The following is a 23,792-nucleotide window of genomic DNA, read 5'->3' as shown; positions in this document are numbered from 1 at the left end:
TGTTTAATTATAACTAAATTATTTATAATAATGAAATAAAATCATTTCATATCTAATAATTGTTATTCGTTTTTAAAAATAAACTTATTAATAAAACTAAAAAAAGTTTAATTTTATATGAATATTTCGACCTATGCCGGCAATAGGGTAAATGTCCAAAATCTATAGATTTAAATAGTTACTTGCTATAAATAAAATTACTTATATAATTTAAATTTTATGAAAGATATATTAAAATAATTTCTTAGAATTGAAAATAGTATAGAATTTCTTCCGAGGTAGTGTAATTTAGCAGCCACTACCGCTCATTCTACTGAAGTAGCAGTACCCATTTTGCATTACTTTATTAGCTTACCTCTTTGCCTGCAATATTTCCATATAAATGAAATTAATTTGGCCAAGCGTTTAGAAGATACGAATTTAGTTCCACTAAATTAGGGTTTTCTCCCACTGTGCAGCAGTCGGATTCACCATCTCCGATTTTAATGAAATTTACCACATACATAATATATCCAATATGTTTCTCATATCAGTGACTTTTTCAATGGAAACTGATTTCGATGTAAAAATATCGCGATTTGAAAATTGAAAAATTTGTTAAAATTGTCTAAAATTATATACACATAATTGCCCATAACTTCGAAGCTACTCAAAGTCCAACATAATTTTTGATTCCATTTTAAAGGCAAAGATATTGTCCTTAAAATGGTGTGAATTAAATTGTTTACTTCCAAAAGGTTAAAGGTCAATTTTCAGAGTATATATTTCAATGTAAAAAATCGCGGATTTAAAAATTCAAAAAGAAAATGGTATGAGGACACCTAAACTCTCTACTATATTCGTGCAAAAAATTTCGATGGAGACTCGATTAGTTCAGGAGTTATAAATAAAAACGTTATGAAAAATACGTTTTTTATATAAATTCATATAAAAATTTAAGCACCTATGTTTTACCACATAAATTGAAATTGATTCAACTGCACAGAAAAAAGTTTCAACATAAATATTATGATTCGAATTCATTGATTTCAATTCATAACATTTATAAATAATTTCTTAAATAGTATGATTTTTTTAATATTTTATGTTTTGAAATAAAATCTAGAAGGCTTGAAAAATATAATTTCAATTTCATTTTTATGTTGTTCAAAAATGTTTGAAATTTTTCATGTAAAATTTTTAGTTTTTTTATGATTTTCAGCTACAAAATGATATAAAAAGCGCGAAAATGATTAAATTGATTTAAGAGGATGAAATGCTTTTATATTTATGAATGTTTTATTATGTTTAATGATAATTTTTAAGTTTCAGATATTCTCCTTTTTATCTTAAAATATTGGCCAATATATGGCTATTATGCAAATATTCTTGCACTAATTCATTATATAATACAATTATAATGCAATTTATTAAAAAAATTAAGTAAAAAAAGCAAAAATTTCCGTCATGTAAAATTTTATAATATTTATGAACATGTTCTTATTTTGAATGAAATAAGTTTGGGAAAAAAAAGTCAAGTTCGATTAATAATATTTATTACAAAATTCATTCCAATTATAAATTTTTTTTTTTCTGTGTGTGTTCTATTTTCTATTTGCTTAAATCTTGGTAGTGTCGTACCTATGTTGACATTATTGATAATGCTTCTGTTCAATAACTAATAATTGTTTCTGATAATTATTTTATTGTAACAGTTATCCAGTATGAAATGTAACAGCTTCCACTTTTATAGAAATACTAGCTGACCCAACAGACGTTGTCCTGTTCGATTTGTGAGAAGCTGTTTGAAATGTGTAAAAATGATAAACCTAAGTCAAAATTGTAAGACTTGCAACAACAAAATACATGTAAATCAATGTATTTTGTGGTTGTGTCAGCCATAAAATTTGGGAGAGAGTAATAATTTTTACTCTCAGTTTCGCCTCTTATTCTAACCCTATGCTTGTTCATGTAACCAATTAAAATAAAGAAATACTTTTTTCTATTGCTTTGCTGTGATATCATAATTTCGTTCATTGGAATGCTCTATGATACACGAAATTTTTTTTATTTTGTTGTCTGGCTGATGGTGACCCGACACGAAAACAGCCGACATACAATTGACAATGCGAGAAGCATGGGCTTTCAAGGTTTATGCCGCAATCGCAATGAGATTTGTTAATTGTCATTGCAAATGCAAACCGTACCGGAAACTGCAAGCGTTTAAAATCGAATGGCTTGTCGGTCGGAGCCATTGGGATCTGTGGTATCAAAAGTTCTTCTCTCTTGTACTTTCCTATAAGTATTATTGCTTCGATGACGTTATTCATTATGGTTTTTTATCGTAATTCGGGTGTCATTACAAAGACGTGGTTAGTTTATGATTCGTAACATTTTGATTACTGATCCGACTTTCAGTTGGAGATTATGAGGCGGTAATCGGTGTAACTCCAGCAAGTTTAAAAACTCGGTTGGATACTTGACGACATCATCTTGGGAAGTAACGGAAACCACCGAATTGTACGTCAGCAATGCGACAGAAATTTCACTTTGAATATTAACCGTCAATTCGTCGACATCAATGTTTTTCGCAGTCAATATAGCACGTTTGCTGAACCAATCATGATTTTTGTAATTTTGTGCAATGTTTGGAAACACCTTTCGGATAAATTCGAAAGGTGTTTGATTCGGTGAACTGGCAGAAAGCGAAGGGAAATTGAATGCAGCCGGTCGAAATGTTAACCGGGATTTTGCCGTTGCCAATATCCAGTAACTGTTTGGAAAATAATTCTCCAGATTGATCGTTCTGCATCTCGACACTCATGTTCACATTCAATTTGAATTTCTTGACGTGTTTCCACAAAACGGACGACTTCAAACATACTTTAAGTTCGGCTGGCGTTGACCGTAGAATCACTGGCAATGTTTGCCGAAAATCACCTGCCAACAGTTTTATCGCACCACCAAACCGGCTTTGATTGTTTTGTTAATCTTACAGCACATTGTCTAATGCCTCCAAAGACTTTTTATGCGCCATTGTACAATCATCCCAAACGATCAGTTTGCTTTGCTGCAAAACTTTGGCCATAGCACTGTTCTTGGAAATGTAGCATGTTGGATTTTCAACAACGTAGCTGCAGTACAATATCATTATGCGAGCGTATCGTTACCAAAATCAACGTGAGCGTCAAAAATCCATCGTACGCATATTTTTGATGTCGATTCAACAGTGGCACATTTGTTCTAACTGATTACCTCAAGGCTGCGCAATCATATTGTTTTTCGCATCGCAAGTCTTGATTAATTGCGTCGTGCAACGGATAATAACTTGTTCGACATCATCAAGCACATATCCTCAATTAATATCAAAGTCTTGTTGTAAATTTCTTCGCTTAGTTGCTAATTTGGATTTGATGTTCTAATACGCATCTGATGCAAAATATCATCACTCATGGCATCTTTGGATTTGCTCCACTAATCAGTAGATTTGGATTATCGAAAACAATTTTAGATAAATCGAAAAAAGTGGTCGAGGCCAATTTTTATTTCCGTAAAAACCTAAGTTGGATAATTTAAAAAACATTTAAAAAGTTGTCCGAATCGGTCCAGCCGTTCTCAACTGATGCAATTACCAACGAACGACATTTGATTTTTATTTATATAGATAGATAGATAGATAGATAGATAGATAGATAGATAGATAGATAGATAGATAGATAGATAGATAGATAGATAGATAGATAGATAGATAGATAGATAGATAGATAGATAGATAGATAGATAGATAGATAGATAGATAGATAGATAGATAGATAGATAGATAGATAGATAGATAGATAGATAGATAGATAGATAGATAGATAGATAGATAGATAGATAGATAGATAGATAGATAGATAGATAGATAGATAGATAGATAGATAGATAGATAGATAGATAGATAGATAGATAGATAGATAGATAAATGTGGTATAGAATTTACATTTATTTACTTTAATTTGTTATTGGTAGATCGTTAATTGATTTGTTTTCTATTTGAGTCAATAATTTTCCTATTATTCAGTTTGCTCTTGGCATATGTATTGATAGCATGACTGGATTATCAATGTACTACTAAGAGTGAAATTGTTATTGTAATACATTTGTTTATTATTAATTTTTTCTCTCTATTATGGCTTTTGTGGTTCTTTGTGGCATAAGTTACCTAATTGAACTAGATATTTTGGTTGCCAATTTTTCTTTCTCAATGCTATAAAAGTGCTGGTTTATGTAGTGCTGTATTTATAATGTACCTATTTCATTATTGTTATTCTTGTTAGTTGTATATTTTATTTATACTGAGTTGATTGATGAAAAAGACATCGTGTTAAAATTGTTTTTTGTTATAATTATTATATGTCCTGATTGAAGAACAGTGGAATTTGATTATAATGGATAATTTTGGTGTGTTTATGCCCAGTTTTTGACTTGTTATTTAAATACGTATTTAGTTAATTTTAACTTAAAATTAAGTTGTATTTAAATACAGTTTGAGTTTTTCAGTGCTACATAATTTGTCTTATTTAAATAAGATAAAAGTATGGTAGCACTACTAAATATCAAAAATTTATCGATAGTTTTGCTTAAAACAGCTGTTCAACCAAAACAAAAATTGATACATTTTGCCCAATAAGAAATAAAAGTTTATTAAACAATAAAATTATTGGTAGGAAAATGCACAAAAGAAGCTCCAATTGCCCCGCATCGGAAATGTAGTTTTTGCAAGACGCTTTTTTTAGCAAGACTCTGTTGTTTGTTTTTTTTTTTACTACAATAGAGTGAAAAAAAACCAAACAACAAAAGTCAGCTGTCAAAAACATATGGTAGTTTATGAAACTTAAATAGAATTTAAATGACCAACGTTGGCCATTTAAGTATCATTTAAAAAAGCACTGAGAAACTCATTTTCGTATTTAAATAGAACTTAAATATAATTCATATTTAAATACAATTCCGATGCGGGGCAATTGGAGCTTCTTTTGTGCATTTTCCTACCAATAATTTTATTGTTTAATAAACTTTTATTTCTTATTGGGCAAAATGTATCAATTTTTGTTTTGGTTGAACAGCTGTTTTAAGCAAAACTATCGATAAATTTTTGATATTTAGTAGTGCTACCATACTTTTATCTTATTTAAATAAGACAAATTATGTAGCACTGAAAAACTCAAACTGTATTTAAATACAACTTAATTTTAAGTTAAAATTAACTAAATACGTATTTAAATAACAAGTCAAAAACTGGGCATTAAATTGCACAAGTTTTAACTTGAAACCTAATTCTTCAAAGTTTTGTGAGATTAAATACATGTTGGAGGCAGAGCTGTAAATGAATCACTCATTTTTGAATTAATTCGCGAATCATTCACACAAAAAAATGAATTGAATGAAATTTGAGTCAATTCAAATGAATTTGGTAAAAATGAATTGCAATTCGTTTCCAATTCAAATGAATTGAATTGATTTTGAATTAATTCAAATGAATTTGGTAAAAATGAATTGCAATTCGTTTCCAATTCAAATGAATTGAATTGATTTTGAATTAATTCAATTCATTTACAATTCATTTGAATTGAACAAGATTTTGAATTAATTCAAACGAATTAGAAAAAAAATTAGCAATTCATTTGCAACTCCGACGCGAAATTCGCAGCATATTTAGCAGATTCTTCAATGTCATTAAGTATGCAGTATAATTAATCGACGGTTAAAGAGTCTTCCTTTAAATATAATGCGCCGTTACCATCGTCAGCTGGTATTGAAAGATTATTTTCGTACGCCTCTATTCTAAACATCCCTAAACGTGGATCTCTTTCAGATGATAATTTTGAAAAGCTATTGTTGTTTAAGGTGAATGAAGTATTCTAATTAAATCTAATTAGCCTTATTTATGAAACTCAATTGTGTTTTGAACTACATACATTGTTATTTTTCCTGATTTTTGATTATTTTTGGAAGATAGTTTTATTTTTTTGAAATAAATATAATATAAATATTAGCAAAAAGTTTGTTGTTGGGTGGTCGTGGGTCACAAAATTTCAAAAATTATTAATTGCTTCTTGAATATTAAATATGTTATGTCGTTCAGCGTATTTCAAAATAAAAATCAGTTCTTCTTGAAGAAATAAACTGCAAACACCATGTTTTCATTGATCAGGCGCGTATACAGGACAAGGCTTTTAAATTTTTGTACTGGAAATTTTCATTTTGGTAGGAGAAATCTTTCATTCCCCCTAGAGATCTGCTCTTGAATTTGATTGATTGCAACTCATTTTTGAATCATTCATTTGAATTGCTAATTCTTTTTTCTAATTCATTTGAATTAATTCAAAATCAATTCAATTCAAATGAATTGTAAATGAATTGCAACTCATTTTTACAAATTCATTTGAATTGGAAATGAATTGAAATTCATTTCTGCCTAATTCGTTTGAATTGATTCAAATTTCATTCAATTCATTTTTTCAATTCAATGAATTAATTCAAAATTTAGCTAATTCATAATGAATTAAAATCAAAAAAGAATGATTCATTTACAGCTCTGGTTGGAGGGTGGATTTTTAAATGTGTTTGGTGTTAATGAAACGTGGTTGAAAGATTCTGTTTCTGTCGGTGTTGCTGATATTCCTGGATATGTTTGTCTTAGGAATGATAGAGTTTCTAGGAGAGGTGGTGGTGTTGCTCTCTATATTTCTAATGCTATTATGCATAAAGTAGTTTATAGGGGAAGGGATTTTGGTGTTGTTGAGTGTTTGTTGAACTTTATTTTAGTTCAACAAACTAAAATAAAGTTTACTTGGTTAATACAATTTTAACGACTTCAAATTTCCCATTGTTGTGGAAGGTTGCAAAAATTGATCCTATTATGAAGAATAGCGGTATGGCTGGCATTGATGATTTAAGGCCTATTTCTATTGCCAATTTTGTCTAAAACGGTTGAGCATTTTATTAAGATTTAACTTTTTAGGCATATTGAAGATAATGAACTTCTGCATGATTGTCAACCTGGTTTTAGATGTAATAGAAGTACAACTTCTCTGCTGATTGGTCTGACTGATAACATTAGAAAAAAATATTTCTAGTAAGGGTGTTTGGGTTTTGCTTTCTTTAGACTTGACTAAGGCTTTTGATAGGGTAAATCATTCACTATTAGTTTATAAACTGTATAGGTATTTCGGATTTTCTTGTTCTGCATGTAAATTGATAGCTTCTTATCTTGCGGTGTGCCTCAAGGATCTGCACTTGGGCCTTTACTTTTTATTATGTTTGTTAATGATCTTTTTACTACAGTATCTAGCAGTATGTGCCTGCCATTTTCGTATGCTGATGATGTGCAAATTTTATTTAATTGTGCAAATTATACTGTTGGAACTTTAATTCCTTTCATCAATAAAGAAGACGTTTCTAGAAATTAAATTATTACTAGATTTTTCTTTACAATTAAAAGAATTGTGAAATTTCAGTACTTTTATTTAAACGTCAAATATTTTATGTTTCTAGTTTGAACAGAAAATATTTTTCACGGCAGACAAGAAAGCAGCTGAATTTGGTCAAATAAATTAATTTGCCGATAACAAAACTTCCTTGTAATGTGACCAATGTGTGACCACTAATCAGCAAATATTTCCCTGCATTTTAGGTCATTTTTTATTTGATCTTGCAATTCATTTGCAAGATCAAAGAGCGTCAAATAACAGCTGTTGCATCATGTGTTATCGCAAAAGTAGTGTTGCTATATCTTAAATTAAAAATCGCTACATAATGAAACAAATCATGGAAAAGAACTCAAGCTTGAACAATTTAATAATATAATTATTAAATGTTTATTTATTAAATTATATCACTATCAACGTAATAAAATTAGTGCATATGTAGGTATAATTTTACTTAAAGTCTGCAAAATATCCCTAATATTGTATTATATTTGTTTTGGCTTTGTTTGGATTTTGAACTAAAAATCGCTTTAAAATATTTTATATATAAATAAAATATAATAATCAATTTATATTACTATGATAAAATATAATAAACAATTTTGGAATTTTATTGTATTTGTTTTGGCTTTGTTTGGATTTTGAACTAAAAATCGGTTTATTCAAACAAAACGAATATTGCTATGATAAAATTAACAATAATCAAATAAGTGAACTGTGAAAAAGAAAAAAATATTTTTAAAATGTTGAAACCAAAGTATATACAAGTAGTCCGACTCTTTGACAGCAGTACCTAACTCTATATTTGTGTTAGTAACAAAAATGTATATTTTTTACCAGCCACACAGAGCTTCATAGAAATATTTTAAATTGTAATTTGTTTGAATTTTATATGATTTTCAATACGGAAAATTGAAACTCTGTTAAATAGTTAAAATTCTACCACAAACACAATAAAATTAATAAAAAAAAAAGTTTTTTAGATTCTGCAAATTGGACGTGTTTCAGAAATGAAAATGTACTAGAAGTGTAAAACAAAATTATAAAATTCTGTGTGTTAAAGAATTAAAAAGAAAATCATAATTGAAAAGATTTTTTTTTTAAATATTATTAATCGAACATGAGTTTTTCCAAACTTTATTCATTCAGAATAGGAACATGTTCACAAATATTATAAAATTTTACGGAAATGTTTACCTTTTTTACATAAATTTTTAATTAATTGCAATTCAATTGTATTATTTAAAGATTTAGAATAACAATTTTTGTATGATAACAAAAATCAGAAAAGTAAAAAAAATGCTATTAGACATATTCTTCTTCTGCAGTAAAAAAAAATAAACAGATCATACTGTTTAACAATTAACAATCAAATCATACTATTTATGTATGTTTAAACTATTTTCTTTGATTTTAAATTCAATCTGTACAAATACAATAAAGTGAAACGTATAAAAATATAAATCGCTTAAAAATACAAAAATCGCAACATAGACTTCATGTCTTCAATTAGTTTTTCTCCCAGTATTAGAGTTGTGTAGCTCATGAATGACCTAGTTCAATTGAACTATTCACTCAACTGAGCGAAGTGAATCATTCATCATACTGAGCAAGGCGAATTTATACAAGGTGGAGTCAGTCAAACAGCTGATAACTTTTTTTTTGAAAAAATTCAATAAAAAAAACTAACAAAAAATAGTTCACAACAGTAACAATGAAGAACATAAAAAAGAGATCATAACTACATATTTCTATTTAATATAAAAAAATTAACTTAAAATTTAATTTAAATCAGTTTTTGTGATTTTAAATCTATTGAATATATATATAATTCAGACTAGACTAAAAACAATGTATATTATGATAGTATAATTTTAATGGTATACTTTGATATAAGTACATACAGTGAGTGTCACTCAAAATCGTACAACATATGTTTTTTTTTTAATATTATGTAATTATACAGGCAATAATAGGTGATTATATAAAAAATTAAAAGTCATTTTATTAATTGGAACAAAAAATATGTATTTCAACAAAAAAGTTAACAAAACCTCAATTCGTTAAAAAAATATTGATGAAAATTAAAGAACATCACAAAATTCATATTTCACTTAAATTCGTACAATTATATTAAATTATAATTAAAACTTTAAAAATTAAAAAAAATTTTAATCATTTGCTATTTTTTAGTGCCTTTACGATTTTAAATGAAGCGTTGATATTCTGGGCACTGACAGTCTTACCCAATTTTTTTATTTGTGGATAAGGGCAATTAAAATTATACCCAATTTTCTGATATGTAATAGCACACACAATATAAAAATAGCATTTTAAAATATTTCCAAAACATCAACTTTCTAAAACTAATGAATAAAATTTGACTACGATGGTGTACGATTTTAAGTGACATTCACTGTACATACATATTAGAGTGACAGCCGATTTTTTTTTTTAGATTTCAAAGAGAGCCGGGTGGAATATTGTGACACTAGGCCTAAATGTTAAGTGCTGAAAATTTGAGCCAAATCGGGCAACGCTTTAAAGTTATTACAAATTCGACAGACCATTAACGTGTTTCAGGCCACTTTAACAAAAAATTTAGAAATTTTTTTTAGATATTTCGAGAAAAATTAAAATAAAAGCACATTTTTACTTAAAATATGTCCATATTTACTTGTATATGAGTTTTTGTCTTCGTAGGATACCATTAACATATTCGCAGGTATGGCAAAAAAAAAATATTTTTTTTAACGGCTGTTTCAAAACTCCATTTTCAAATTTTTAAAAATTTTGTTAAACAAATTTCAGATTTTTTCGATCATCACATTGGGGTTTATTGAGATCAAAATAGGGAATAAAAATATGAAAAAATTATGTCAATACCTCTAATAGTTTTTCCGTACCTGCGATTTTAAGTAAAACCTATTCATAATATTATAGTCCTTGTAATTTTAAATATGTTCTGAAAGTTTTACTAAAATCGGAAAACGATAACCTTTGAATCGTGAAGGTCAAAGGTAAAATTTTTCAATATTTGGAATTTCTAATGAAAAGATAGCGAAATGTTATATATTTTTGAGCCAATGGGCAGAATTCCCACCGATTTGGGCTATCACACAGTGTAATTTTAATTGACTATAATACTCCTTCAAAACAAATATCATATCGATTTTGACGGCAAGTCTTTAGAAAGAATCATATTCAGAACAATTTCGAAAATACCATTAACTCAACATTTTGTCCAAAATATTTAAAGTGTAGGATTCGCAATAAAATAGGAAATTCTCTTTATGAAGTAGAAGACAACCAAATTTATAGGCCGTTTTCATGTTCCATAAGCAAATTTATGTTTCCTTGGAGAATTTTTATTTTTTTTATGATTCTCAGCTACAAAATGATATAATATGCGCAAAATTGATTAATTTTTTTAAGAGGATGAGATGCTTTTATGTTTGTGGCTGTTTTATCTTTATATTTAAAAAAATATCGCATTTTTAAGTCATAGACACAATACTTTTTTTTACACACCACCAAAAAGGTGGGGGTATATTGATTTTGTCATTCCGTTTGTACGCATGAAAAATCATCGCAAAGTCAGTGGTGTTCACCAATAAAAGTGTTAAAAAAATAGAGCATGTGTTTTAGTGTAATAACAGGTAAAACTATTATTTGATCGAAAATTAATTTCAAGTCATTTTATTTGTTTCTATTTATCTGAACTTTCCGGTAACCGCATATGTGAGAGAGTATTTTACAAAAATTAAGAGTCGGCCTACTTGTACTTTGTTTATAACATATTATGTTTCGACTACTCTAATAAAATATATATATTTTTTTAATTATCTAGGAGGTAGCCAGCAATTATACTGATATTTGGCGATATGAGATATGTTACGAATTTCTGCCACACTATTTGTCATCCAGTTGGGCTGAAAAAGTTCTGTTTATTGGTCAAACCGTTCTTATATTTAAAGTAGATGCCAATAAATTAAATAAAAATGCTCAGACGTGGAATAAAAGCGAAAGTAATTTCGTTTGTCGCGAACAATCATTGTGGAACGAAAAGGAACATATTTATTTTGCTAAAATTCAAGCTCTTCAAAATGATTCGGAATTGAATATTTCACACTATGATCGTGTTATAGATGAAATAAAAAGCTATGTAACTTCAAGGCTTTCAGAAATTGCAGTCAACCAAGCGGACCTAGTCCAACAGTTAAAGTAAGTACCTATAATGCGTATGTATATGCATTTACAAGGGGGAAAAATGCATTTTTTTCAGTTTTTGTAAAAATTTTGCCATTAAAAAATTACTTTTGCAATTTAATTTAAAAGAATCGAAATGTGTACGTAATTGTCGTTCTATTGAGACATAAAAAGCAGAAATTGGTAAAAAAAATGTTAAAGTTATTAAAAATTCGCCAGGCCATTAACGTGTCTCAGGCCACTAGAACAAGAAATGTAGGAACAAAATTAACATATTTTGAGAAATATTAAAATAAAAGCTCATTTTTACTTAAAATATGTCCATAGTTACTTGTATATGAGTTTTTGTCTTCGTAGGATACCGTTAACCTATTCTTAGGTATGAACAAAAAACTATAAGAGATATTTTCATAATTTTTTCACATTTTTATTCCCTATTATATTCTTAATAAATCCCAATGAGATGATCAAAAAATTCTGAAATTTGTTTAACAAAATTTTTAAAAATTTTAAAATGGATTTTTGAAACTGCCGTTAAAAAAATTTAATTTTTTTGTTCATACCTAAGAATATGTTAACGGTATCCTACGAAGACAAAAACTCATATACAAGTAAATATGGACATATTTTAAGTAAAAATGAGCTTTTATTTTAATATTTCTCAAAATATGTTAATTTTGTTCCTACATTTCTTGTTCTAGTGGCCTGAGACACGTTAATGGCCTGGCGAATTTTTAATAACTTTAACATTTTTTGACCAATTTCTATTTTTTATGTCTCATTAGAACGACAATTACGTACACATTTCGATTCTTTTAAATTAAATTACAAAATTAATTTTTTAATGGCAAAATTTTTACAAAAACTGAAAAAAATGCATTTTTTCCCCTTGTAAATGCATCTCAAAATTTCAGATTTACCTAAAATTTTTTCAGGATGATTTTTTTACTAATGTTCACCAAACTGGAGGGTGAGAATGGCCAAAAAAGTGTATATATGACGGTTAACCGAAAAATCGGTTTTCTAAGCGGTTTTTTAAAAGGTCGGTTTTTTATAAACACTAATTAGGTAAAGGAATAATCAAAGAACTTATTTTGAAAATATGGCAAATATAGAAATTGATAGTTTTTTATTTTCCTTGACTATCCGTTACATAGTTTCCGAAATATTGTATCTGAAAGCGGACCAAATTCAAAAAAAAATCTGGCCATATCTTGAAATTGTTGGAAATTTTACTGTAAAAGAGGTTTATTCAATATTTTTTAGGGGCACATGCAATTTTTGATTTTTGCCACCTCACTTGTTTTTACGGGCGGCACTGTGCGATGGTGAGTTGACACGGCCGTTGCTGATTGAGGCCATTGGCGATCTGGGAGGTTATCTGTGTTAGTGTTGTTGTTGTGACATGCTGATGTGTGACGAGCGGGAAGTACTCTTTTGCTACAGGTGATAATAAGGAGGTGATTCTCCTAGGGTAGTTGATTTTTCCGGTTTTAGAATTAGGATAGCTCGAGCAACCTTCCAGATATCTGGAATCACCAATTGGTGAAAAGAGAGATTCAGAAGGTGCGTGAGATATTCCAGACCTACTATACCGAGTTTCTATAGCATTATAATAGAGATGCCATCCGGACCTAGAGCTTTGGCAGGTTTCGACTTGGAGATAATGAACTTTACTTCACGGGAGGTGAAGGAGCATGGCTGAGGATCTCGAGTGAGATTCTTAGTTCTCGGAACTATAGCTCTTTTGGTGCGGTTCCGCGTGTTGGGGTGTTCTAAAATTGTCTGCAGAATTGAGTTGGGCATTTCTGTTGCTCTAAATGCGAGTTGTTAAACGCCAGATAGACTTTTAATAGAGTCAGTTGAGCAATGATTTAGGTGGTCTAACCATTTGTTGCAGCGTTGTTCGTCGACGATATGCTCAATTTGCTCATTAGCTGGGTGGGGCTAGCACGTATGAGATCCCGTTCTTGTGCCTTACTTGCTGTCTGAGATGGGAAGTTTGGTCTAATATTTGGTATTCTTCCTGCGGGGATAAAGTGCATTGCCGCCTGAAGGACTATTTTTCTAAAGATTGCTTCACCCCTTCTGGATAAATATTGTAGAAGTTGCTATTTGCGTATCAACTATTAGTGCTCCCTATAAGCAATATGAGGATTTGTGCTCAAAATCGAAGACAAAAAGATTATCGATTTCACTAAAAACCCTATCTAATGGAGAAGTTTTGGATACTTTTAAGGCTATGTTAAGAAAAGAAAAACAGCCTCTGGATGTCATTAAAATTGCAACTATTCTTCCAAGCGCATCTCCAAGACGACTGAAAAGAATTGTAAAGAGCATACCCACACCATCATCTGATACAACGTTCGCTGAGAAAGAAGCTATTGCGCTTATTTTGCAGCTGGGATAAAGACATGATAACGGTAAGAAAGGCGCTGTCAGAAAAAGGAGTAGATATGATACATTAAATGAAAAGTAAAAGAGTATAACATTTCCTACTGAAATAACTGATCAGAAGGCTGTTATGGGACTCGCCACTCTACTCGAAAATACTGCATTAATAAATGCTTCTGACCTTTCTACAGACCAACTATAAATAATTAATTCTTGTGATCTTTAACTCATTTGTAAGTGGGAATGTGATGGATTACACTGTACAACACAAAAAAAATACAAGGTGCGACCAATAAATTTTGATAGAGGAGACAAAAAAAGACACGTGTATCGGTGTTTTGAAAGTTTACACCTGAATTTCATTTGAAGGGGGGTTAAAGTTTCCCAACTCTGCCATATTCTTATTCTTAATCGGCATAAGAAACCATGTGATCCTTACATTTTAGGTATAAAATACGTTCAGGAAATTTGTGTAAAATGTTACGGAGAACATTTTTGTGGAATATGTTAACCCACTAAATCCACTAATTTTTTGACCTTCTTTTAAAAAAGAGCAAAAAACACCATTAACACAGGGATTTAAGGGGTTAAAATGTTCCGCAAAAATATTATCCGTGAAATTTTACTATAAGTCCCTGAATACATCAAAACGGAAAATGTAAAATTTCACGGATAATATTTTTGCGGAATATTTTAACCCCTTAATTCCCAGTTTTAATGGTGTTTTTTGCTTTTTTTTTAAAGAAGGACAAAAAAGACGCATACCTTGAGGATTTAGGGATATAAGAAGATATGGCCATATTTATAAGCCTCTAAAAATTATTTTATTTTTGATTTTCCATGGAGAAAAAAAAATGTAGCCCCACTTTCCCCCAAGCTGTTTTTTTTAATAAGATGAAAGGTGGGATTGTCTTCTTACGATTAAAAAAACAGTTTTCGGAAGTTTTCGGAACAGGATGAAAACTTAAAATTTTTTGTCGAATATTAAACGAAATATCAAAAAATTCTTATCTATGTATGGGTCTCGTGGGCGGTGGTCGTGACCGATTGGTCTGGTTTTTATTAGCAAAAAACCAGACCAAGGTAGGTAAATAAAATAAAATTTTACTTTTCAAATGCGAATAACTCGTAAACTATAAGAGATAATATATGGCTAAAGCAATCTTTCAAATGGGATCGCAAACAAAAATTTGGCATCATTTTTAATTTTTGATATATCCGAGGTGCCCCACTTTGGGGCATTGTGGATCGGCCAACCTTGGTGTTAGCCCAAATTCAAAACTTAAACTTATCAACACCTCCTCTATAGCCATGGATAGTTTTATTAAAATCGGCCTATTCTTTTAGAAGTTACAGATTTATTTCCACTTTTTTTCTCAGTTCCCCCACTGCACAGTGGAAAATTTTGGTCATTTTCGGATCAAAAATCTGTAACTTTTGAATGAATGAGGATTTTTCTAAGATTTTTTGTTTGTTGAATAGGTGGGACTTTAAGCAAGGTTGGTAAATAAAATAAAATTTTACTTTTCAAATGCGAATAACTCGTAAACTATAAGAGATAATATATGGCAATAAGCAATGTTTTTTGTAGATCTCGTCTAGTAGATTCCATATATATACAAATCTTTCAAATCGGATCGCAAACAAAAATTTGGCATCATTTTTAATTTTTGATATATCCGAGGTGCCCCACTTTGGGGCATTGTGGATCGGCCCCCCTTGGTGTTATAAGCCCAAATTCAAAACTTAATCTTATCAACACCTCCTCTATGGCCATGGGAAATTTTATTAAAATCGGGCTATTCGTTTAGAAGTTACAGATTTATTTCCACTTTTTTTCAGATCCCCCACTGTGCGGCGCCAAGTAAGTCTTCTATCTAAGTGAATACATAATCGGACTGAGGTAAATTAACATTGTTAAGTGTGACAGGTGGACAGCATCCCCTCCTCAGTGTGAACGTAACATGTTTGCTTTTTAACTCATTTACACGTATTCTCCATTTGTTTAACCATGTTTCCACACATCTTAAGTAGTCATCTAGTATATGTTATTATGGGTTTTCATGCGAGCTAACATTTGCGGTGTCATCAGCAAATGTAGAAATAGTCAATTATTTGCCTATCGCTCGTAGGCAAATCAGAGGTGTAAATCAAATAGAGGGTAGGTCCAAGAACACTTTCTTGTGGTAGTCCTGCTCCAATCCTATATTCTCTTGTCACGTAATCGTTGTACTTAACTGTAAATATACGGTCCGATAGATAAGATTCCAATAGTTTATGAGTAGATGGTGGCAGCAAACATTTTATTTTATATACCAGGCCTTTGTGCCATACTTTGTCGAAGGCTTGAGCGACATCCAAAAATATTGCTGAACAATATTTCTTTAATTCAAAGGATTTTCATATCTCTCCGGTTATACGCTTAACTTGTTCGATTGTTCAGTGGCGTTCCCGGAAACCAAATTGATGAACTGGGATTATATTTTTCTCATTTAAAAATGGTATGATTTTCCTTTGGAACACTTTTTCGAATAGCTTCGATAAGCAAGGAAATAAGCTTATTGGTCTATAGGAGGATCAAGTACGGTCAAGTCTTTACCTGGCTTTGATATCATTATTATCTGAGAAGTTTTCCAATTTGTCGGAAAAACTCCATGTTTTAAGATCGCATTAAATATTGTAGACAACACAATTATTGCCACACTCGGTAGGTTTTTAATCATAGTAGGTGTAACTGAATCATTTCCTGGTGATTTTTTTAATATTATATTATCCTTGATTACTTCGTTAATGTCTTCTGGGCTTATAACTAATATGTCATCATTAGATAATGTTGACACAGGTGGCTCTTTAAATTCAAAAACAGTTGTTGGCGAGTTTGGTTGAAAGACTGTACTTAAGTGATCGGTGTAAAATGAAACAAAATTTGTTTTTTCTGTATCTTGAGTTTGCGACAATTATCTGTCATTTAAATAATTTTCCAGCAATTATTGGAAGGATATGAGAAAAAGTGTTTCTGTAACAATATTTTGCGAAAAGTTTCTCACAAGAACTGTCAAAACAAGTCACATTTGAAATTGGTGTGAGAAAAACTAAATTTTAAAAAATATAGATATTTTTAACTTCGTACAGTGAATGTCACTTAAAATCGTACACCATCGTAGTCAAATTTTATTCATTAGTTTTAGAAAGTTGATGTTTTGGAAATATTTTAAAACGCTATTTTTATATTGTGTGTGCTATTACCTATCAGAAAATTGGGTATAATTTTAATTGCCCTTATCCACAAATAAAAAAATTGGGTAAGACTGTCAGTGCCCAGAATATCAACGCTTCATTTAAAATCGTAAAGGCACTAAAAAATAGCAAATGATACCCTACAAAGTATTAGGATTATTTAATATTAACATTTTTTTTAATTTTTAAAGTTTTAATTATAATTTAATATAATTGTACGAATTTAAGTGAAATATGAATTTTGTGATGTCCTTTAATTTTCATCAATATTTTTTTTAAGAATTGAGGTTTTGTTAACTTTTTTGTTGAAATACATATTTTTTGTTCCAATTAATAAAATGACTTAATTTTTTATATAATCACCTATTATTGCCTGTATAATTTCATAATATTTAAAAAAAAATATGTTGTACGATTTTGAGTGACACTACTCACTGTATGTATAAATATGGAACCCAAATCAGCCGAAAATGTAAGTAGCACAGAGTTTGAATTAAATAATTATGTATACACATGTAAGTACACAAAAATGTGTTTCAAAATTATTTTTTTAAATTCAGCTGTTATAAGCGCCACACTATACTATTTGTTTTATATTCAAATGATGACAATCAATAAAACACAATTGTTATATTTTGGCATTTTAATTTTTTTTAGCCTTTTACTGTTTTGGTTTTATTATAATTTCTTTCTTTCGTTGACTTTTGTCTTGCATTTGACACTTAATTAATGGAAATATTCCAGTAAGAACAGAATCTGTGTTGTCTGTTTTCGCAGTCAAATACAGAAACACTTTTTTCTCGCACATCGAGAAACGATGGAATTTTTTGTTTCACACTTCATGTGAGAAGTTTTCCGATGCGAGAAATACAAGAACGAGCTACTGAGTTGGAAATGTGCTTATCAGTTTTAGGAAATATTTGACTCTTTGAATGATTTAGAGCCGATACAATTAATGACGTAAAGTCATTGACACTTTTATCTACATTTCCTCACACTGAATACAAAGATCTGTGGATATGACTGCTTATGTATTTTTTATATTTAAGCCAATTTGATTTTAAGTAATATGTTTCAGTATTAAATTTTGAAATGTTAGTCCTCCCGTAATAAGATACTATAATTGGGGAATGATCAGAAGATAAATCATGTGACATTTCTGTAGATATTGAATTTCTATTAATATTTCTTGTTATGGCAAAGTCTATGACATCAGGATTTTTTATTAGGATCAGCATGACAGTATGTTGGTTGTCCAGGGGACACAAAATCTAGGCCATTGAGAATTCATCTAGGGGATAATGTTCTAAAAGATTTCTAATTAAAATATATATCAAAGTAAGCTGCCTTTTGGTGCCTATAAACAAATGGCATGCAAAAATGTTCAGCAACTCAGAAATTTAAAAAAAAAATGATCAACTTTATTTGATTTTAGTTGCTTTTCATTGCTTATTTTGCTATGACAGCTTATAAACATTTTTAATTATATATAAAGTAAATTTAGTTCTTAACAAAATAGTGTTTTAATTTATTTAACCGGATGAAAATTGTAAAAGTTATTCAACTTTTCATTAACACATTTTATAGTATTTTCTCCCTCAGCGCATATGAATAAAAAAAAACCAAAAACTAAGTATAAAAATTAAATTTTGTACAATTTTTAATTTACAAGGTAAATTTTCTAAATAATATGTGAGTTAGACGTACTATAATAGTACTATTACTTTTAACCAAAAATATCAAAAAATGTATTTTTAACCGTTCATAACTGTTTTTTTAATAATTCGATTTTTATGATTAAAAATGCATATTAAAGCTTAAAGTCCCACCTATTCAACAAACAAAAAATCTTAGAAAAATATTCATTCATTCAAAAGAAAGAAAGAAAATGACCAAAATTTTCCACTGTGCAGTGGGGGAACTGAGAAAAAAAGTGGAAATAAATCTGTAACTTCTAAACGAATAGACCGATTTTAATAAAACTATCCATGGCTATAGAGGAGGTGTTGATAAGTTTAAGTTTTGAATTTGGGCTTATAATACCAAGGGGCGCCGAGCCACAATGCCCCTCGGTTATATCAAAAATTAAAAATTATGCCAAATTTTTGTTTGGAATTAATTAATTTTATTTCCTTCATGTCATGTCGACTGTGATAGAGATTGGACGTGTTTTATTTGTACTCCGAGTTAATTCGTTATCCTAATGTTTTTATCGGGAAATAAATATAAATTACACCTCTTCTTTATTAAAAAATAAAAAAAAATAAAAACATAAACTAAAAGACAAATAAGTAAAGAAAATTCTTTATTTCTTTTTTGAACCTTTTTTGTACATTAACATTAAATAATGATCAAGAGTGTTAACTAAATTATTTACAACTACTCTTAAATGAGTCTCTTAAACGAAAACAGTGAGTGTAAACGGCAGAAATGCATACGTAACAGTTAATGCAGATGGAAAAAGTATAAACAAAACAAACTGAAGAATAAGATGACAGCTTGTTTTTAACCGCCAAGCCTGTTAACCGTGCTCGTTCTTGTTCCCCCGCATTGTCAACAACTAACGATTGTCAAACAAAAGAAAACCCAACAGCTGTTAATCAGGAGTTACCAAAAAATACAAATACTTTATTTACGCCTGAAAGTATGCTACCACCACACCGACTACAATTAAAATTAACCCATTAAGCGGCGCTATACCCAAGATTAGTCAACCATTAAATAAAGATAATAAATCCCAAATACAGGTTGGAATGGACCGGTATGTTACAGTATTAAAACGGGCACGAAGTCCCAAGTCTTCGAAAGCGGCACCCTTGGCTAAATTATATAAGGATTTTCATTATTTGGTCTAGCAGGTTCACTAGCTAGACCAAATAATGAAAATCGTTTTTCTATTCTGGAATCTGAAACAGATGAACCAGTAAATAAAATTACCTCTACAAAACCACCCCCTATTTACTTGAGAGAAAATAATTCAAACTCACTGGTTCAGAGCCTGATCTCATTAATAGGTGAGAACTCTTTTTACGTTATCCCAATCAAGAAAGGCACGATTCATGAAACTAAAATACAGGTCAATAGTGAAAACGATTATAGAAAAATTGTAACAGATTTTGAAACTCAAAAGAAAAGTTTTTACACTTATCACCTGATAGGAAGCAAGGGTCTACAAGTTGTAATAAAGGGTATTGACTGTAATGTTGAACCACTCGAAATAAAGCAATGCTTAGAAGATAAAGGTTTTAAGACAAAAAATGTGATAAACATTAGAAATCGCGAAAAAAAACCCCAACCACTCTTCCGTGTTGAACTTGAACCCGGTGACATAAACCTGAAAAAAAAAATGAAACACATCCCATATATAACCTGAAGTACTTATTGCATCGTAAAATTACGGTAGAAGAACCACATAAACGATTTGGCCCCGTCCAATGTATGAATTGCCAAGAATATGGACACACCAAGGCATATTGCAAATTGCCACCCGTATGTGTTATTTGTGGAGAGTTGCATAACACATCCCAATGTAACAAATCCAAGGATGATCCTAAAATTAAAAAATGCAGCAATTGCGGAGGTAACCACACAGCGAACTACAGGGGTTGTCCTGTCTACTCAATTGTTAAAAAATCACAAAGCCATAAACCGAAGATTTTCACCGCTCAGCCATTAAATAACATAAATTTTAACTACCCCCCCTGCAACAGACATATGACAACAAAGAAACATATGCAAATGTACTAAGAAACAACCAAACTCAGACGCAAGTCCGTCAACCACAAAACCAAAATATGAACCCAGAGGTAAGAGAGCAAACGCCAATTTTCAATTTTAACAGACTAGAATCTACAATAGAAACTGTTGTGCAATCGGTAAATAACTTTACAAACTCAATGAGTAACATGATGCAAGAAATGCTTAAGATGCAATCAATGTTATTGCAGGCTGTGCTTAACAGACCATGAACTGCCTAAGAATATGTTTTTGGAACGCTAACGGCATTCGCCAACATAAAAACGAACTCGAGTATTTTCTTAAAAGTCATGAAGTTGATATAACCCATTTGACGTCTAGAAGTTTATTTAAGATAAATGGATATGTTTTTTATGGCACAAATGATCCAAGAGATAGAGCATGTGGAGGCTCTGGAATTTTAATTAAAACCCGCATCAAACACCATTCAATGTGTGATATTTGTGAAGATTATCTTCAAGCTACGACAATCTGTTCGCATGATTGCTACAGAAACCTATTATTTCGTCGATATATTCACCTCCAAGGTTTTCGATTACTGAAAACAAATATGAACATTTTTATGAATCACTAGGACCCCGATTCCTGGCAGCTGGCGATTATAATGCTAAGCATACTCACTGGGGATCAAGACTTGTAACCCCGAAAGGTCGCGCTTTGTTTAATACAATTTCTAAATTGAATTTGAATGTGCTGTCGAGCGGAGAACCAACATACTGGCCTACTGACCCAAGCAAAATACCCGATGTCCTTGATTTTGCAGTTACAAAAAATTTACCAATGGAACTAATGCAGGTTAAATCTTCATTAGAATTATCCTCGGATCACTCACCCACCTTCGTTACTCTATTGAACCCCTAGAAATAGTATCCCCGACTGGTCACTCTGCAATATCTATCACGAAAATAAATTGGTTGAAATATAGAAAATATATTAGCACACACAGTACAGAAAATATATCGCTAAGAAGATATCGATATCTCACTCAAAAATTTTGAATAAAACTTAAAACTTGCTGTTGGACACGCCTCTCAAATAACCCAACAAATAAGATACAATAGACTCAATTCTGCAGACATTGAACAGTTATAAGCTGAAAAAGCAGAGTTCGTCGAGAGTGGCAACTCTACAGATCCCCTCAACTTAAAACGGAGCTTAGAAAATGTCGCAAACGCCTCAGTGTGCTTCTTCACAAACGCAAAACTCACTCAATTAATAAATATCTGGAGAACTTAGATGCCACACAGTACTCAAATTACTCTCTATGGCGAGCTACAAAAAATTAAAAAGACCTGTTATGAGCAAACCTCCTCTACGTAATTCTAGTGGAGGCTAGGCGAGAAACGATACTGAAAAAGGAAACCTGTTTGTTAGTCATCTAAAGAATGTATTTTCCCCAAACGAGTGAAACGACATAATAGAGTTACCACCTACTTTACCCCATATTACTGCAGCTGAACCACTTCGTTTTGAGATTTCAGAGATTGTCAAGGCTATTGTTGATTTAAACTCTAAAAAATCACCTGGTATTGATAAAATCAGTAACAAGATGCACCTCGAGCACCTCGAGAAGATCACAGTAAAGTAGAATCATATAGACACATTAGCCTATTGTCAAATATATCAAAGCTATTCGAAAAAACTGTTAATGCACAAGTTAAAGCCGATAGTGAATCATTTTGATTGTATTCCAACTCATCAATTCGGATTTCGAGAAAAACATAACACCATAGAACAAACTCACAGGTTGGTAGAAATCATATCCAAGACATTTGAAGAAAAAAAATATTGTTCTGCACTCTTCATCGACGTTTCGCAAGCCTTCGACAAAGTATGGCATGAAGGATTATCGATAAAAATAAAACAATATTTACCAGTGAACACACACAAGCTTCTAGAAAGTTATTTAAGTCATCGAAAGTTCGTTCTTAAAGAGGGAGACTTCATAAGTTCACCACAGCCTATTGAAGCAGGCGTACTCCAAGGAAGTATACTGGGTCCCTTCCTATATTTGCTATATACTTCTGATATGCCTACAAACAGTCGAACCCACATATCAACTTTTGCTGATGACACAGCTATACTAGCCATTCATGAAAACCCCCAAGAAGCATCTGTACTTTTACAAGACCATATACTCGACATAGAAAGGTGGTTAAAACCTCCAATCCTAATAAATAATCATATAATACCTCAACAAACTGAAGTTAAATATCTAGGTCTGCATCTAGACCGACGTCTTACCTGGAAAAAGCATATAGATACGAAATTGACTCAAATGAAGTTAAAATTACTACAAATTTACTGGCTAATTGGTAAAAACTCGAGATTGAGTTTAGATTGCATACTTTTGCTGTACAGCTCAATAATAAAACCCATATGGTGCTATGGAATTCAATTATGGCACACGGCCTCAGCTTCTAATATTGAAAAAATTCAAAGATTTCAAAATAAAATATTACGAATTATAACAGCAGCGCCTTGGTATGTGAGAAATATTAACATTCATAAGGACCTAGGTGTCTCCCTGGTGAAAAATTAAATAAAAAAGCAAGCGGAGTCATATTTGAAAAATTTAGAAGTTCACCCAAAAAACTTGCACGAACATTAATGAGAAGTAATGGCTACATCCGACTAAGAAGAAGGAATGCAACAGACCTGCGCTGATGATAGGATCTATAAATTAAACATAATTTTTCGTCCAACTGTGTGTAAGATTTGAACATATTATTGATAGTTCACATT

The 23,792-nt window shown here is 30.6% G+C and overlaps 1 protein-coding gene across 1 annotated transcript in view; it reads left to right on the top strand.

Annotated features, from left to right (window-relative positions):
* Grip75 (gamma-tubulin complex component 4) overlaps nucleotides 1-23,792 on the top strand; it is a 113,438-nt gene that overhangs the window by 53,333 nt on the left and 36,313 nt on the right. Inside the window, exon 5 of the mRNA XM_065502418.1 lies at nucleotides 11,302-11,675. Within this exon, the coding sequence (XP_065358490.1) occupies nucleotides 11,302-11,675 (374 nt within the window). The remainder of the gene's footprint in view (nucleotides 1-11,301; nucleotides 11,676-23,792) is intronic.

This window comes from Calliphora vicina, chromosome 2 (genome assembly GCF_958450345.1).
Source record: "Calliphora vicina chromosome 2, idCalVici1.1, whole genome shotgun sequence".
Taxonomy (NCBI): domain Eukaryota; kingdom Metazoa; phylum Arthropoda; class Insecta; order Diptera; family Calliphoridae; genus Calliphora; species Calliphora vicina.
The sequence above is the reverse complement of the archived record's forward strand: the minus strand, read 5'-3'. Positions and strand labels throughout refer to the sequence as shown.